Here is an 18491-nt window from a genome sequence, read left to right as displayed (position 1 = left end):
ACTAAGCAAGACGAGGCGCGAATAGACGCCATCATCCGCAAGGCAACTAAGCGAGCCCTGGATCTCCCGGTGGCTACCTCTAATGCCAAACTGAAGGCATTGGGGGTGCTAAACTCCTACCAGGAGCTGCGGGAGGCCCACCTCGTGAACCAATACACGCGGCTCATGCAGACGGCCCCTGGGCGCCGCCTGCTACACCGCTTACACATCCAACACGACTGAACTCCAGAGGAGACGGAGCGTATCCCAGTACTGTGGCGCCATATGCTCTGTGTCTCCCCACTCCCCCGTAACATGGACACCGACATGCACGAAAACAGACGACAAGCGCGGGCTCGGGCTCTTGAGAGACAACACGGCTCCCGACCCGGTGTATATTATGTAGACGTAGCAGGGCCGTCGCCCACGGGATTTTACACGGCCGCTGTTGTTCACCAGGAAATGCACGTCGATGGACTCTCTTTTCGAGCCCCGAATTCAATGCGAGCCGAGGAAGTAGCGATAGCGCTTGCTGCCGCCCACGCCAATTCGAGAATCATCATTACGGACTCCCGAAAAGCATGTGATCATTACTTGGCTGGGGAGATCTCCCCCTTAGCTGCTTGCATTCTAAGACGGACTGCCACTGATCCAACACCGAAAAGAATCATTTGGGCTCCTGGCCATCAGGGCGTACGAGGTAATGAGGCCGCTGACGCGGCTGCCCGAGCGCTTATTTACCGGGCTCCTCATCCCAGCTCTTCTGGCTCGGAGACTAACCAGCCGCTGCTGCGATTCAGGGAAATAATAACGCATTATAGCGACAACCACCGCCTTTTCCCAGCCCCTGCCAAGGGGCTGAGTAAGACGGAGGAGCGAACTTTAAGGCGCCTGCAGACAGGTACTCTGCTCTGTCCTGCAATCTTAAAGCATTACGATCCTAACACGGATGGGCGATGCCCGCACTGTGGGGAGACTTGTGAGATCTTCCACATGGTGTGGGCATGTACTCAAAATCCCCACCTCCCCCCTTCCCCTACCCCTTCCAGAGAGGCATGGGAGACTGCCCTCCTCAACTGCTCCTCGCTTGAGTCCCAAAGGGCTCTGGTGAAACGGGCGAGAGACGGGGCATTGTCATGCGATGTCCCGGACTAGGGACGCCGACCATGTAGCGGGGCCACTCTGTGGCTCCCAAACTCTCTTGCAGCAATTAAAAGTTTTCACCACAACCTGCAAGAAGTACTTCTTCAGTTACAGCTCTATAGCACTTGCGATATATCAAAAGCCTATGACAGTGTATAACACGAAGTTTCATTAAATCGAATAGCGAACCTTGATTTCCCGATATATTTAATAAAATTTTAGTGAGTTTCTAATTGACAGAGAATTGTATTGCTCACTGAAAGTATTTTATCCAAATCGGCATCGACAGTCGCATGGGGTTCCACAAGGAGCTGTCGCTTCACCTTTATTTTTTAACATATTACCAAGCTATATACCTTGTTATAATGACATATGCACATGCGTATACGCAGATTACATTGCGTTTCGTCTTTTTTTTTCCACCAGGCAATGACATCCACTCTTTATACAGTCGATTGCGAACGTACCTGTGAGCCATAGAAAACTCGTTCCGGAATATTACCCTCCCCCTCAACGTCAGAAAATGCTTATTCCTAGTTTTCCCTTTAAGGGATCCAACACATATAAACCTTACCTGCCGCCTGTAGCATATACCTCAGGTGTACTCGGTAAAATAGCCATTCATAGTATATAAGCAACTTAGTTGGCGCACTCACATTGAATACATCAATAAAGAAGGACTGCGAGTGGTAGGAACGCTAAGAAGTCTAACAGTCGCTCGGGGATGCGGAGAGACTATCTTACGATTATTTATAAGATTTTCTTGCGGCTAATTTCGGAATTTGGATGTGCTCCATGATCAGGTGCGCCGGCATATAAATTACATTCCCTTGTTCTTCTGGAACGGGAAAGTTTTCGCCGGTGTCTTGGTTTACCGAAGTTCGTTGCCAACAATGTACTATACATTAAGCGTGCTTACCGTTCGTTTTGAGTAGGTTTCGGTGAATAAAGGTCCAGACGTTCCTAAAGATGAATGACTTTTCTATAAAGCTGCAAATCATATTTATTTCTAAGCGTGTAATATTTTTTTTCAATCTTCCTGGCCTCGTTTCCACACTCCGCAGGACGTCTTCGTACAGGCACTTGTTTGTCCCTTAGACGTTTACGATTATGTGAGATCCCTCCTATTTGCAGTCAGAGAGAGAATCTCCATATTATATTTGACGATACATATCCAAACAACGCGAAACGTCTTTCTTACGCTCCAATAAATGGGCTATTACAAGATCACTTATTGGAGTTAGAAATAAACGCCATCATTGCGACAAATGCAACGCAAACTGATGAAAAATCTGGAATTGGAATTTTCTTTCTTGCTTTTGACTAGTCGTTCTCTTTAAGACTTCCTGACTACATACCGGTATGTTTAGCTGAGTTTTTCATGGTTGCATTGCCTCTACGAAAAGTGAACTCATCAATCTCGAAAGTTGTAGTGGTTACGGATCATTCACCTTTATGTTCAGCTGTCACTGCAAATCGTGGCTCACATATTTCGCGTACATTCCATTATCTAATACCTTCTCACGTAACACTAATTAAATTGGTATGAGTACGTGGTCACAGAGGATTAGTTGCGAATGCAATAGCAGACACCTTTGCGAGAGCGGCCCTTGGCGGTCCAATTCTCCCGATCCTTCCTGTATCGGCAACTGCGGCTAGCTCAGAGAGACGAGCATGACTCTTGGAACCTATTATTAACAAATTTCACTGATTACCGACACCTCCTATTTGCTTGGAGCAGAAACTTCTACCGTCATAGAAAATTTGAAGTCGTGATCACCCAATTCCCATGTCGAATACCTGCATATCTACCTGCATATCTGCATTGATATGATCTGGCGGCCTCCTCCTTGTGCTCATACTGTGGCGAGGACGCGACAATAGAGCACTTCTTTATGTTGTGTCGCCGTTTTTAGTCATTAAGAAAACATGCTTTAGAAGGAAAGTGTCATTATTTTGGAGTGAGTATAACGATTCTCGATATTTTACCTTTGGGAGCCTGTTCTCCGGGACATTAAAATAGGGATGCTGGTGCAGCTGTTGTGACGTATATAATTGAATCAAGACAATTTAATTGATAAATTCTTAAATTTCTACCTGACTTCATTCTTTTCAGCTGTTCAAAAGTTCTCTATAGCGCTTATTTTTAGACTTCTAATATCATTCTGTTGACTCACCCGATTTTGGTCATTCCCCCATAGTGGGCATGAGCCACTCTTGGAGGCAAACAAACAATTAAATTCATGATGAAAGCTGCATCGTACACTGTGTCTGTGCAACTGTGAATGCGCACGCTTTACAGTACGTGCGTATTCGCGGACAGGGAATTTCGAAGCTCATGATTGTACCTTCAGGACGATTTCTCTGCATATGCCTAAACTTGTTAATTTTACTTCGATTTGCACTTATTTACTGAAACAACGATATTACTGTGCAGCAGTTCAGTAGCGGAAGGACTACAACCTCAACGCTGAACGAAGCAAATATACGGAACATTGTGCTTGTGCAACCCATGCAGTTGTGTCAATATGGCTTGCGTCACTCACCACAGGGTTGATAAACGTACTCGAAAGCTCAGCATTCCTAACACAGAACCTTTGTGACGGTACTCGCGAAATAAACTTTTCATAAGCTGAGAACAAAAAAAAAAATCACGACCAGAAGTCAAGACACACACGTGCTCGTGCTGTTGCTTTGAGTCTCATTCGTTCTTTACTGGAATTAGCAAGTTGATAGCTCTTGCTAGGCCCCCTTGTCGTCGTTTCTGACGTGGTGCGATATCCATAGCAGCTTTGATGATCTCTTTATTATCACAACTACTAGACCAGAGACGGATTTTTTTTTTTTGACGTGGATGAAGAATGTCACGAGAGACGGAATTCACGCGCAACGACGGGAACAGGAGTCCGACGCCTGTCAAACGAAGAAACTCGTAATCCGTCCACAAGCGTTTGTGGCAACAAATGTGGAGTTTACGTGCCCTGTTGTAACGACTTCGGCTTCACATGCTGCACGCGTGATGCTTGTATGTTGCGTCACCTCCGAGCACGTCCCCTCAAATAACTTTTCAAACGCCACCGAAAGCGTGTCACGTTGTCGTCACAGTGCCGGTACATCTCGGTCAACCCCAGCCTCGTTCATTCCCACTAACAATTCCGAGAATTTCAGATCCCTCATTTTCAAACTACTATTGTTTTGACATTGGCTGTCAGACAGGTGAGTTTTATTGTGTTGCAGCAGAACAGACTAGCTAAGTAGCTAAGGTAATGTAGCTAAGTCATTAGGCAAAATAAGCAAAAGAGCTTGGTGGCGCAACCCACCGCCCCGTTTCAAAGGGGAGCTCGTAGGATCCATTCATCCATCTGTGGAGTAGAGGAAAGAGATTTGACTAGAAGATCGTTTGAGAAGACTGGCCCTTTTTCGCCCTCTGTCGTTATCTTCAAGAGTCCCCCTTCCAGTGAACTCGCTGCCTTGTCTGTCGGTCAGGCAGTCGCCGCTCCTTGGCCCTTTCTTCGTCGCACTGAAATGTGCGAAGACACCTAGAACTGCATGGTGCACCATGTAGTTCCAATGTACCTGCAGCTGCCAAACAACAATGTACGGATTTCCGTTGTAAAGGCTGGAATCGGTGTGTTGGCAGGTGCACGGTTCAACGGATCGCTGTTTTCAGCTCATCGAGCAACGCCCACAAATATATATAGCGATGTAGTTGCAGGTGCATCGCGAGTACTCGATCAGTGCACTTATCGACTGACAACAGCGAAAAGTGCCTTCCAGAAAGAGCGTACTGCAAGGTTTCGTAGTGTGCGAATGTCCTAATTTTTTATGTCTTTAATTAGCCCAGTTCTTCCATTCTAGTGGCTAAAATTGACGTTTCCATCAATGCGCCTCCTTTTGTGTCTCTCTCGGCGCGATATTGCCTTTGGTAGCCAAGAACAATTGCACGCCTATGGCCCTTGCGAAGCAGTAAACCCCATCTCGCGGGTTCCTTTTTCTAAATTTGTGTGTTTTGTTTTACGTCAATCTGCGAAGTCAAACCTATTTCCGAGTTTAGCTTTATGCGAGAGAATCACTTCAATGATCACTCGTGAAAGAAGCCTGAGGAAAGTAAACGAAAGCACGCCGGAGCTGTCGTGAGAGAGTCCGCTTGCGATGAGCTAGAAGCAACTGATCTTCAAGTAAAGAGCGCTCAGAATGAGACGCTTCAGCATAATGATTTCACTGTGTGAGCATTGCCTCCATCTTACTGCTGAGGCGCGAAGTTAGTACTTCTCGGCACGAGCTGTTGTTGTGACAATAGCAATCCATATTGCGCACACTATATATAACGTCAGGTGACACCATCTTTATGTTTCGCGATGAGCCACTCAGTCGACTAGAACGTAATATAACGCATGCAATCAAACCGCAGCCATGTGTAATCAATCAATCGCTAAACACCTCTAACAACCACTGACCACGCTAGCCACTAACCCGTCGCTGAGTTCCTTCAATTTCTATTTATTTATTGCTTCTCATATTGGTTATAATTTTGGCAACTATGAAGTACAAAAAAAGGTGTGATTGTATAAGGATGTTGATCAGTTCATCTGTTTATGTCGGCACAAATTAACCCAATGTATTTACCTCTTGCCGCTCGGCTTCTGCACATACAATGTAATGTTCATGTCTATAATTCAAATAACAACACATGATATCAATTGCTCAAATTATTTTCATACATACGACATATGTATATAATGTTCGCACATGTACAGAAAGCTTTCCATGGAATAGTAGGTATTCTGTCGACCGCTGTCAGACTTTCGTTTCCAAGCGGGTTCGGTAGCGTTTAGTTAATATGCTACGACAGCCTAATTCGCCATTAGGGAAAAAAGAATTCATCTTGACGTAGGCCAATAAAGAAGGGTTACGGGAAAAGAAGTCGGCTCCACCACTTTCAAAAAAGATGTCTTTCAAGTGACAAGCAGCAAAGCTTGCAAAGAAAAAAGTTGGCAATATCTCTATCTACCTCTAACACGTCTCAAGACATGGTTCCTAAATCACAAACCGGACCCTGAAAATGGGGTACTTTTACATACAATGTGGCGTCCGATTTAATGGTGCCGCAATTCTACGCGCGCAGATGGTGAAGAAAAAAAACCCTATGACCGTATCTAATCGCTCGAACAATCCTACACTGAGTAAACGCTGCTGGCGCTTTGTTCGCGCAGAATCCTCCCCATGTCGCAAAGTGACGACATCCGACACATCCTCAAAGGGATTAGTTTTTTCGCCTTCAACACGCTGCTTACAACTCAACTACCGCATAGTATGTCATCACTACATACCGGCGCGTTGAGTTGCAGTCTTTAAGTGTATACCACCGATGCATGTGAAGTTCACCTTTCTACTGGTACTGTCTTGTGGACGTTGACATGCACCATCGTTCATGAAGACCTTCACAGTAAATGTTCATTCTGACCACCTGCCACGACTCCCTTCTCCTTCCTCTGTGCCTGGCATCCAGGCAATCATTAAAGAAAAATTAACATCAGTAAACTTCACTTATGAAGCCCGACGCTTCAGCTCATCTGCCCTCGTATACTGACGTTGTCGCGATCTCGCCTCTTCATGGGCATACCGTTCATTCAGCCTCCGCCTATGCACCCTCCCACAGCGTCTATTTCATCAGCCCGTTCTGGTCAGCCTTAACTACTCGCACTGGCGCCACCAGCCGTCCTAACGGTCATTGTGGCTACCGAGGCAGCCCTTATATGTTATGGGACCTACCAGAGGTGAGGGCGACGCACGCAATGGTAATATGTGCCGATGAAGGCGGGCAGAGTTGTGAGTAGTGCTCACATAAGAAAGAAAGCCGGACATGGCAGAGGTTGACAGGAAGATGGAGACGTGAAGGGGCAAACAATTATCGAACAAGGAATGTCGCTGGAGCCAGCGCTTCCACAAAGAGACTTGCCTTCTTCAGGGCAGTGAGGGCTTTCCTTGGCAGCGTATTGCGCTACTTCTAACGCTTACTCTAATTTGTAAAGCAACGTTTACCGCTGTGAAGTAAAGCCACTTGCTGGCCGGACTAAGACAACTTCCCCTTGTTGAAAAGTTGCCTCCCGCGACATGCCTTGATCGTCCATATATGCTCAAAGAAACGCGGGGAGAGGATCTGTATTCAGAAAAGCTAAAGATCAAAGGTTCTGCAAAAGCAGTATTTAAATCGAAAGATAACATTTCGGGAACCGCGAGGGGAAGTGAGGCCCTTCGAGGTAGCGCTCCGGGGCCTCGGCTACGTGAACAGCTGCAGGAAGCGGTGTGCAGCGACCACGGGCGAGTTCTCCTGGCCCTCGACGAGCAGGTGCAAGGTGGTGAGCGCGCCAGCGAAGACGACCATGAGGGCTGCCAGGACCTGCACCGAGTCCAGGAGGTCGGGGTCGACGAAGGCGCTCTCGAGCACCATGGCGCACACGATGTTGGCCACGATGCGCACCAGCAGGATCACCCACGTGTGCTCGCGACGAACCTGCGCAGGCGGGGAGCGAAAGGTTTAATATATACCCTCCTTCAGAAGAGTACCGACAAAATATTTTCGAGCTTGTAGAAGTTGTATACTACACACGCTTCTCACACGTAAGTGAATGACATTCGGCGAGCATGAAGCTTGGGAAACACTCATATTTTAATTTGAGACTAAACTTCGTCTCAACGGGGGACATAATGTCATCGACGTTACCGTAATGTGATACCACAGAGGAATGTTTGGCGAAGTACTGTAGCAGTGAGTCTGTGCATAATGGTGTTGCTCAATAAAAAAGAAAGTAGTGCTGCGATTTCTTTTATTTCTCTTTTTTTTTTTAGGAGGGAGAGGAGGGGGTATACGTACGCGTTTAGCGGTCGCCTGTAATGGAGCTACCCAGTAACATCACAACGTCATGACGTATCTCCGCTCCAACTATCGGAACCAAAATCGGTTCATAGAAGCAAGTATACTGTAAGCATAAACAAGCCTGAATATGTGTTCTTATGGTTGACTGCATTGTAAAATTCTGCAGCTCGATATATTTACTCCACCATCATGGCGTAAAAAGAATAAAACCATGACTTTGCCTCGTTAACCAAATGACGGAGTAAATAAATGGAACCATTTAATATCGCTCCATTTACAATAGACAGTTTGTTAGTGTGAAAATTCCTTGCCGTGAAATGGAGCGAAAATGTATTTCCTCCGTGCACTGTCTACAATACGGAGTTTCTTAGTGTGAAAACCTCGCACCATGAAATGAAATAAAAATTTATTTCGTCCGCGCACTGTTTCCCCCGCAAGTTAAGGAGAGCGATACTATACAAGGTTCACTCGAGTAATTCAATCGTTTTGTTACAATTGACTACCCCTCGTTCTGTCATTCAATGTATGCACATCTGCACTGTGTTGTTTTCGTGTGCGTGTGTTGAATAAATACGCGATATATTCGACTTTTGGCCTTGCTGATGTGTAGTATGTACTTTATATTATCGCGAACTGATATGTATCATTTCAAATACCATGTTATTACACGTAATTTTCCTCGAATGCTGTGTTTTACTCTATGCGTTGTCCATCGTGTAATGTTGTAATGCCTGAAGGTAACAAATACACTTAATACAGCTATCCGAAGAACCGTCAGTTGTATTTTCTTCATGAAATCATAACGCGCGTAGAAATGCTAACAAGAAATACATAAGCGAGAACGTACTCCTGTAAGTAAATGATTCCATTCGCTTTGGTGTCAAGAAAAAACACATCATATCAATGTCACACGCTCTCGCGAACGTGCAAGCGCAATAAATGCAGGCGTTTTATTAGTGCTGAGTTCGCGTTTCAATTTATGTTATTGAACACAGTTGTTAAGCCGAAGAAGGGCGCTTAACTAGAAGGGTTGATAAATGCTCTAACTGAACATCAATTCAATAATAATGCCCAGTGAAGCATTGTAAATAAATTCAAAATCTAAGCAAGTATAAATAGAAAGGTGGGAAACGATATAAGTTATGGTAAATGTTCTTATCGGCACCGAGCATTAGACCAGCGGTACTTCATCGGTCAATAATAAGTGTCCTTAAAGGGGTCATGACAGCCCATTTTCGATCACAATCTGTATTGTGTGAGGTAATACTTGTGCGTTCAAGACGACGTTGGCAAAAGCTTAGCGCATTTGAACCTGCATGCAATTTGTGATTGATTTCTTTTTATATTACACTCGAACAGCATAACAGCCGAGCAACACTGGCACGCTCGCGATCCGTAACGTCACAAGCTGCACGCTTGCCGAGCGAGCATGTGTATTCCGGCGAAGAATACGGGTTTCAGCTGTGCGCATATGCGGGAAACTTCTGCTTTGTTCAGCTTGCCATTGGAATTGTTCAACTTGGGGCAAGGGTCTGTCTGGTGCTGTAGAAGTCGCGGGGCGCTCTTTTCGTTGTTGGGTGTACGTTGGACAAACCCTTCACGCAACACTTTCGTCTTATGCGTGTTTGTGAACGGGAGTGAAAGGCAGGAGGGTAACACGCCTTCCCGAAGTGAAACTTTCAGAATAGCCCTTTGTTTGATGGTTGGACATAGGTGAAGGGCCCACGATACGAACCACCATCAAGTCGGTATCAGCTTGCAAATGGGAAACTCAGATGAAACGTTGTCAAGTGGATAGGCTTTTAATTATCATAAGGATATCTTCATTGAAGTTCCTTACCATGAGGTAGAAGCCGACTAATAAGCATTTAAATTTTCTGTATTATTAAGACATCCTGTTAATATAAGGTTGCTGTCTTTTATAGCCTTCTAAATTAAAAATACGTTATGAAAAATTAATTATTGCGGTAAATGTGTAAACGCACACGCAACAAAAGTCCTAGTCCATTTTCCAGTATTCGCTCAATGAAGATGTGGCACGTCTATACTGTCAAGTTGTAGTGATTGGAAGAACAACGCAGTTCCAAAAGAGTGAGTCACGAATATAACTTATTATAAAGTGAGCTAGCGCTGGAAAAGAAAATAACACTCAAAGCACAACGATGGCTGCGTGCAAAGTAGTGCTTCCTCTGAACCTGATCTGTGTATCAAGGCATTGGTTCATCAAATTGGAATGCTCGTACATTGCAGCGCCATCTCGAGTCTTCAAATGTGATGGAGAATGTACGACAATATTCGCTTCACGCGCGCAATCTTATAAGATAACGCTCTTTTGCTATTGAATCCGTGACAAAATACAGGATATTAGAAACACATGCAGGCGCGTCTTAAGCTAACCGATAACTTTGGAACAGAGCTTAGACGCTAAAAAAACCTCATCCCCCCCCAAAAAAAAACATAGTGCACAGTTGCTTTGAATATTAGCTGAAACATAGTGCTCGCGGTTTAAAGAGCCCCCAAGACAGCACAGCGGCGCCGACATACCAAAATTTCTAGAGCTAAGCACTTTGCAATTACTAGAATTTATCAAACCCAGAATTTCGTGGTTCAATGTAACCCTGTAGTCCAGGGGCAGTTCCACTACGGGCACTGTGTTGGAGCTCATATTTCATGTCAGCATTAATTGTCACAAAGTTACACCATTTTTTTCTTTAGATCTTAACATTAGACAGCGAAAATAGCCGCAGAACCGTTATCTTTATATTTCAGTACTTTTTGTTCTAACGTACATATCCGCACTGATCTATATGTTACAAAGTACTGAAAATGTAGCCAATGCTTTCCTCCAAGTGGATGTTTTTATTTCCGATGATGCCAGGAAACCGAGCCTGATGCCACCAACGCTCGGAAATCTAATCGGGAGCGCGCACAATGTTCTCGCACACCTTGTGGGATGTACCGTAGCGCTGACGTGCTTCATGTATAATGTAGGAGAATCGGTTATAAAGGCAGAAGTGGGTTGGGCACATGTGGTTAAGCTCATGAAGTTGATTTGTGCCAAGAAAACCTGTTCAAGCTTTCACAGTTGCTTTATAAGAAGCCTACAGCACCATCAATAGGCCGGCTGCTTTGAACTTCATCAAACAAAACAACTAAACCAATACAAGTATTGATGACGTTTTATCATTCGAGTGTTCAGATTGGTAACCTCTGGATGTTGAGTAAGTTGAGAAGTTGTGTGCGTATTTAACAAAGCTACGGTAACTAAATTTTCAGTAATTGATCTTAGGTGGCTAAAGAAAATGAGCAGTTTGGCGCCCGTCCTCGAGATTGTCCAGCCGAGAGAAGAAATTTTGATCAAACATGCTTCTGTAAAAACCATGCAAACAAAAATTTTCCAAGTAAACGCTCTTGGAAAGCGTAACTGACGCAGAAAAAGAACATCTGTAAAGTCACGGAAAGAACAGCACTTCACGACGGGACACGAAGGAGGAACCACACACACACTACGCTAACAACTTGAAGCGCTGTCCTTGTGATAATGAACCAACTAGCCCGTCAGTCAATCCTTGCAAACCTGTAAGGCAACCTTATAGCATCTAGCCTTTTTTGATGCTGTCATCAATAGTACGGCCCCGTGAGTATATTCCTTGTAGCCAGTCCGCTTTCGATTTTTATTCATGCTGTTTTTCAAAGGCAAGTAGTTAAAAAGTGTCAATATAGCAGTGAGTGCGTGCCGCCGAAAGCTTGCTTGGTCGCAGAAGCGATGCATGACGCAATGACGATGCAGATTTAACGCGTCGCTGGCATCAAGACAATGCGCTGCCACCGAGGGAGGAAGAGAACAAAAGTGAACAGCTTGGTAACTGCTCACGGAGCCATGCCGATGGTGACTGTGCCATCGTGACGAAATCTGGTGCGGCGATATTGATGATTGATGGCTGAGGAGTTATATATATATATATATTACATTTGTTACAGCGAAGCCATTAAGAGTAAGATTTAGCTCGAGCCCAACACTGGCGCGGCCTATTCAAATAGATATAAAACGCAGAAACGCTTTTCTGAGATAACCCCTGGACCGATATTAATGAAATTTCTTGCATTTGAGAGAGAATGGTAAATTCTAGTAAATGTTGAAAGCAGAATTTCTATTTAGGGCCTGAATTTTGTAAAAAGAAATTCCAAAAATTGGAAAGTGCGAGAAAAATAGAAGCACGAAGTTTACAAATTAATAGCTCTGCATCAAGAACAGATATCGCGGTTCTGTAAACGACATCCATTAGATCATTCAAAGCGGGCAAATTCTATATGTCAACTTATATCTTACGTGAATTCGTTACGTTGTGTACAAGTGTTCTGCAAAAGCTGTACTTCCATATTACTAAATTTTTTTTAGATTCATGTCCGCTTTTGATGTACTGTTAGATGCAATGCACAGAATTGTGATATCATTTTTCATTGCCGAAAGACAATAGTTGTAAACTTGATACTTACGTTTTCTGAATATTGGCAATTTTTACCAATCTTTAATGAATAAATGATGACCTAAATCAAGAACTTGAAACCAGAAGTCCCTAGATTTTAAGTTTTCCATTTAAATGCAACAAACCTAGTCAACTTTGGTGCAGTGGTTGCCGAGAAAAATGACTTCTCCTTTTACATGTATTTAGATAGGAGCACCCAAGCTAAAGCTTCCTCTTAAGGGCTACTTTCCCCACTATCGTGTGCGCATGTAGAACAAACTCCCGAAGATACTGCAATGCTGGGCCGAACCCACGGCGGAGGTGCAGCAGGCGTTAAGCACTCTCCATACGTGGGCCGATGCCCAAGGTAGTGAAATGCCGGGCGCTCCCCCGGTGGAGGTACAGTTCGCCATTAAGGGGCCCACATACACAGCTCTGCTGGTCATACTTCTTCACAGAAGCGAAGGGAACTGCGTTTTCTTTTTTTTTGCATTGATTTCGCTATTAAAAAGAGATAATGCTATAAATGCAATGTCATTCGTTCTTGTCTTGTAGATTTAGATATGGATTTAAATAAACTCTATATCCCATTCATCCGCAAGAGTAGGTGTAAGCGGGGAAATGCTCGCTAGGTCGCTGGCTTACACACGCACACACGAACACGCACACACTCACGCACACGAACACAAATCCTTTCGACACACTCACACAAATGCAAACACGCAGAGATACGACAAATGCTCGCCTGCATTCACATTTACACGCGCCCATGCATGCACACACGCGCAGAAACGTACGCATACACGCACACGGAACTTCACGCGCGCACACACACGAGTATGCTCGCAAACTCATACACGCACTCGTGCGTACGCATGTTCAAATACTGAGACACAAACACGCGCGCTCACGCAAATGCAAGTACACACGCACGCACGCTCAAGGTGTGCACATCCATGTACGCTCCTTCTCCTTTACTGTTGCCTCACAAAAATATGTGCGTGCAAACAGACTGAATGACACTCGCTCTGCAATAACCGTTCCAACTCCAGCTGTAATAATTCGCTTTACGGTTTAAATTTCGTGCGTCTTCAAGTCAGTGCGCCCTCTGCTGAGAGGGTGCAAAACCATTTGCTCCTGTCGTGTGGCATAACCGTCCATCCTCGATCGAAACGCTGCTTTAACGCACCACCAATGTTTCGACTAAGTGCCATAAATGCATATGTTGTTACAAGGGAGTACGCTCTTGGCGCAGACAATTGAAGCGTTTTTGATACTCGGCCATTATATAAAAATAACATTGTTTAAAATTTGGCCCATTCAATTACGCATGTGCATTGCCGTGAAGTTGCACAGGATGGTGAAGGTGCAATGTCCAGAATTCCTGAGTTGTCCATGCTACAAGGCACGATACTATTTCTTTTTTTTACGTAACACAAAGACATGAGCATGTTTGTTATGCTGTCCAAGGAATAACATTTAATAATAAAAGCGATGACTTAACAAATAAGCACCCCCTTGCTACGTTTTAGGAAGTAAAAATTGAAAATAGTATATTTGAATGGCCCTCCTGACAAAAACCAACACTGAAACCAAATCTTGAGTTTTGTGTATCGGCCATCTGGTGAGAGACTGTCGAACTCAGTCCTACGGGGCGTTAAAGGAAACGCTGCCTCAGAGACAGCATCGACCCGCTGCCAGCATGACGCCGAACGGTAGATATGAGCGATTAAACGACCCAGCAACGGCTTCGAGCGTTGGCGCAACTCATATGCTTAGGTTTTTATACCACGTGAACTTGCACGACTGGGTTTTAAAATCGCTTTTTGGAACAGTATTACGCCATGTGTAGAGAGTTGAGACAGGCATCAATCGAAATCTGAGTCTCCGGGCTACATACGCTACAGCGGCTATTACGATAGACGTCGTAGTTTTATAACAACCGCCGTTTTTGTCTCGTAAAGGCAGTGCAAATTTTCGTCGTTTCTATAGGCTTCCTATGCTAAATATCTGACCGCTCTCGGAACAAAATTTTTTGTTTGCCACAGCGTGATCACTGCATTTGGCTCGTGTGGATTGTCTTCCAGAACATGTCTGTCACCTGCCTTTTTCAATAATCGACCTGCAGCTTTTGTTATTCGCGAAAAACCCGCTCGTTCCATTGAAAACGCGCCAGTTTCGTGCCGGGGCCGCTTGGGGCGCTAGTTGGTAAGTGTCCAGATGTCTTATTAGAATGCGAAGACGTCTGCCCAGCGGTCGATTTAGGTACCACTGTCCTCCTTGAAGCGCTTGTGTTCATCGAGAGCAGTGGAAAAGCAAACATGTCCACAATAGGGATTAGCACAGTTCGCAATAGGGGATCAGAAAATTTGGTTGTGGGAGTTCATAGTTGTTGTTATTATTTTTTTCTTGTTTAACCTAGGTAGGACATTAGGCAGTAAAATAACAAGAGCTTGGTGGCGCAACCCATCACCCCGGTCCAAAGGGGACACTCATAGCATCCATCCATCCGTCCAGAAAAGCTGGATGTGACAATGCTACCGCGGCGCCTATGTAGTGCTGCGGGGTGCAAAGCGAACGGAGCAAGGAGTGCTCGGTAGCGTACTTCAGGTTCCCCAAGGAGCCCGTCAAGCATAAGGCTTGGGAGACGAATGTGGGCACGAAGGATTGGCGCTCATCTGACGTATTTGTTTTGTTCTCTGAACAGTTGATACCACACAGTTATAACGATGATCTGCGCCTGTTCGCCGAGTTTCGGATACCCGTCAAAAAGCCGACGCTGCGACCAGGCGTGATGCCAACCGTGTTCGCGCACCGACCCATACGGCAGGCAGTGCCCCGGTTAAGCGCTAGCCTTGCTGTTTTTTTTTTACCAATATAGGCTGCAATAAAGTAAGTTCTAGTAAAGGTACAGCCAAAGTGTACATCGCACAAAATCCTTGCGCCGCAGACACATGTGCGCGGGCATATATGTTTACAGCATATGTCGCACGCAACTGCGGAAGGAACAAAATCGTAGTTTTGTTGTGTACGGATCTGAGAGACATGCATGCGTGAAATGCATGCCAGCAAACGATCTATGCTCGTAACAATTTCCATTGTACTAAGTAGCATCAGATTTCGTCTCCCATGAACGGCTGGCTAAGCAGTGCTGCACGCATGAACTGTGCAGAAAGGCATCAGCAGCATTTCGCGAAACACCAATGTCGCCATCTATGTTGACCACGTCTACTACGCTGTTTTCGTTCATGGCCTCCAAAATTGGCGCGCGCCAGCCGGCACGGGCCAATCTTGGATGCCATGTTTCGTCGCGAGCCGGTGGCATCTGCTTCTGCTGCTCAAAGATCCGTCGCTCGCTTGATCACGCGAAGGTAGCGTTGTAGAAGACATGGCATGCAATATCTGAAGCAAATACGATAAGCGACAGATATGTTCCGACCTCACGTGGTGTTGTGGCTGATTGTGTAGCAGACGATGGCTCGGTTCCATGCAGCACATGACGTCACACACGGATTGGCAATATGGCGTTCGGCGCCGGATGTGGGGCGTAGAGCCGGCGAGTTGTAGCTCATGTTTTGGACAGAAATGTGCTTTTACTTCCCAGTTTTTACACGCGTATAGCCATAATAGATCCTCTACTACAATTTCTCGCGAAAACCGCAAATCGTTGGGTTACCATGTCATGCCCGTTTCCAGTCACGGCACGAAAGCTGCGTCTTCATTTCATTGCAGGAATCAAAGTATAAATGATGTAGCAAGATCTCGAGAAACTCTTCAGAGATGGAGTAGTACTTACTCCACTTGTACAACTCAAGAACCCTTTCCAGAAATGAAGTAACGTTTGCTGCATAAGAAACCCCTAAAAGCGTTCCAAAAATGGAAGTAATATGCACTCCAACTTGAACACTTATCTCCTCAAGGAATGGAGTAATATTCGCTTCAATTAGGATAACTAAAAACCCATCCCGAAATCAAGTAGCATTGACTCAAACACCTAAAAACTCCTGCGCGAATTGAAGCAATATTTACTCCTATTTGAACACCACAAAAACTCTTGTGAGGGATGGAGCTAACTAAAGCTCCATATGAATGGATCATGTTAAACTTTAATTCCGAAATGCACAAGGCGATCAGGCATTCACTCCCACCTGGGATTATTTTTGTTTAGTGTGGCGCGCGCGAAGTATACTTGTGGCGCTTTGAAGCTTTTCAGTATTTTTTCTAGTGTTATAAAGCTTGTACCTTCATTTGACGCTGCGACGTAAACATTGCAAGTCAAATATGCTATCTCAGTAATCCTTTAAATCTCGTGTAACGGCTCTAACACCGATATCGTGCTTCTTTGCCGCTGAATCTGTTTCTTTTTTTGCGTCTAAGCCGATACCGTGCAGCGATGCTGCAAACAGACACACGCTTGTGCAGTATGTCCCTTGTTTACTAAGGAACTAGCTAAAAAACGTGGCGCACCAACTTACTACTCTATTATAAGAACGCTATGCAGCGGAAACGCTGCTCAGGTAGCAGTCAGTATTAGCACCTGTGTATATCTGCTTAAAGCACGCCTATTAGGTTCTACATATTTCTGGTGCCGGATTCACAAACATTTTGGTTTGCAAGTGCTGTTTCTCATTGGCCGGCTGGCTTCGTTAATACGTCCAGCATGAGAATTGCCTGAAATTTTAACTTACGGACAACTCTAGCGTAAGAGGTTTTCGTGAATACGGGCCCTGAATTGTATCGTTTAGTGCCTAGGGCACGCGCCTAAAGCAGCATTACTTAGTGTCTAAAAATCCGGGGCGGAATTCGCTCAGCTGCGCTGTTCGAACGCAATTTCTGAGCCAAAAAAAAAAAGATCCCCACCCCTTCCAGTCCATGAAGATGGTCGAACAGCGCAGCTGTGTTAGTTACACCGAGTGTTACAACATTCAAATCAAATTTTGCAAGCAGCCTCGCTGACACTCGCGTTAGGCAGCTTCTTCCTCAGGAGTACGCACTATACTCGTGGTCTTCCCACCGTTGTAGCTGGGACGGAACGTGCGGAACCACTAATCCAAAGCTCGGTACATTGGGCGCAATGCCCACCACGGGAGATGCGCGCGCTGCAATCGTTTTGACGATTGGTTGGATTGGTTTGACGATTGAAGTGGCGCTGCTGGCGCAAAAAGTGCCGGCAGCCGAGCGCTCCTAGTATCGCGGTTCAATCGCTGGGCACTGTTCGTTGGCCGCAAACCGCCAGCATAACATTTGTTTCTTTCCCGGCAGGGTGGACTCAATCGTCTATAAATTCGATGCCGATCTGGCTCGATCGCCGAAAATTCACCGTGTGACAGCCGTATAAAATTCGCGTATAAGATAGCCTTCTCACAATGGGGAAGTGGTCACTCGAACCCCCTTCTCCCTGTTGAGCTGTTTTTTTTTCTTTCCCGCTAAGTCACGTGGCCCCTTTTTAGCGAAGACCGACAACAACGGCACAGGGTCCGCATAAACAGCTTCGCTGTAGAAGTTCTTACGCTGAGGTAAGGTTGCAGCCGAAATGGCAGCGCATTTAACTTACGGCGTCGTCTGAGAGCGAGGAGGAAGCAAAGCTCGGAGTAAATGACAAGAAATAAAAGAAATGCGGTCAACTGACAGCATTATCGCACATTGTGCATAAGTACTTGAGGCTATATTATTACAGGTAATCACTGCACGGTCCCATTCGACAGCTTCCTTTTCCGGGCGTCTGCTACAGCGCCGACAAGCACAGCCACACTCGCCCGATTACCGCGCCACCGTCAAAAAAAATTGCAGTGGAAGTGCTACGCGTTCTTCTCACATTTTTTCGACATGCAAGACTGGTGGACACATGGTGACATTGTGACGTGTTTGGCACAGAAAGAGACGATCAGTCGGAGCAATTGCCGGCCATGTCTCCCAGGCTAACCCCGCCTGTATGCGTAACCACAACGACCACCGCCGAATTACAAAGCAACTAAATGCCTTTATTTCAATACCAATTACGGAAATTAATAGAAAGCTCCATAATA

The 18491-nt window shown here is 45.3% G+C and overlaps 1 protein-coding gene across 2 annotated transcripts in view; it reads right to left on the bottom strand.

Annotated features, from left to right (window-relative positions):
- Nucleotides 1-5601: 5601 nt before the first annotated feature.
- LOC142576022 (uncharacterized) overlaps nucleotides 5602-18491 on the bottom strand; it is a 52456-nt gene continuing 39566 nt past the window's right edge. For both annotated transcript variants that reach the window (XM_075685899.1, XM_075685901.1), the window contains one exon: nucleotides 5602-7636. In XM_075685899.1, the coding sequence (XP_075542014.1) occupies nucleotides 7403-7636 (234 nt within the window). In that variant the 3' untranslated portion in view covers nucleotides 5602-7402. The remainder of the gene's footprint in view (nucleotides 7637-18491) is intronic.

Source organism: Dermacentor variabilis, chromosome 3 (assembly GCF_050947875.1).
Source record: "Dermacentor variabilis isolate Ectoservices chromosome 3, ASM5094787v1, whole genome shotgun sequence".
NCBI classification, from domain to species: Eukaryota; Metazoa; Arthropoda; class Arachnida; order Ixodida; family Ixodidae; genus Dermacentor; species Dermacentor variabilis.
The sequence above is the reverse complement of the archived record's forward strand: the minus strand, read 5'-3'. Positions and strand labels throughout refer to the sequence as shown.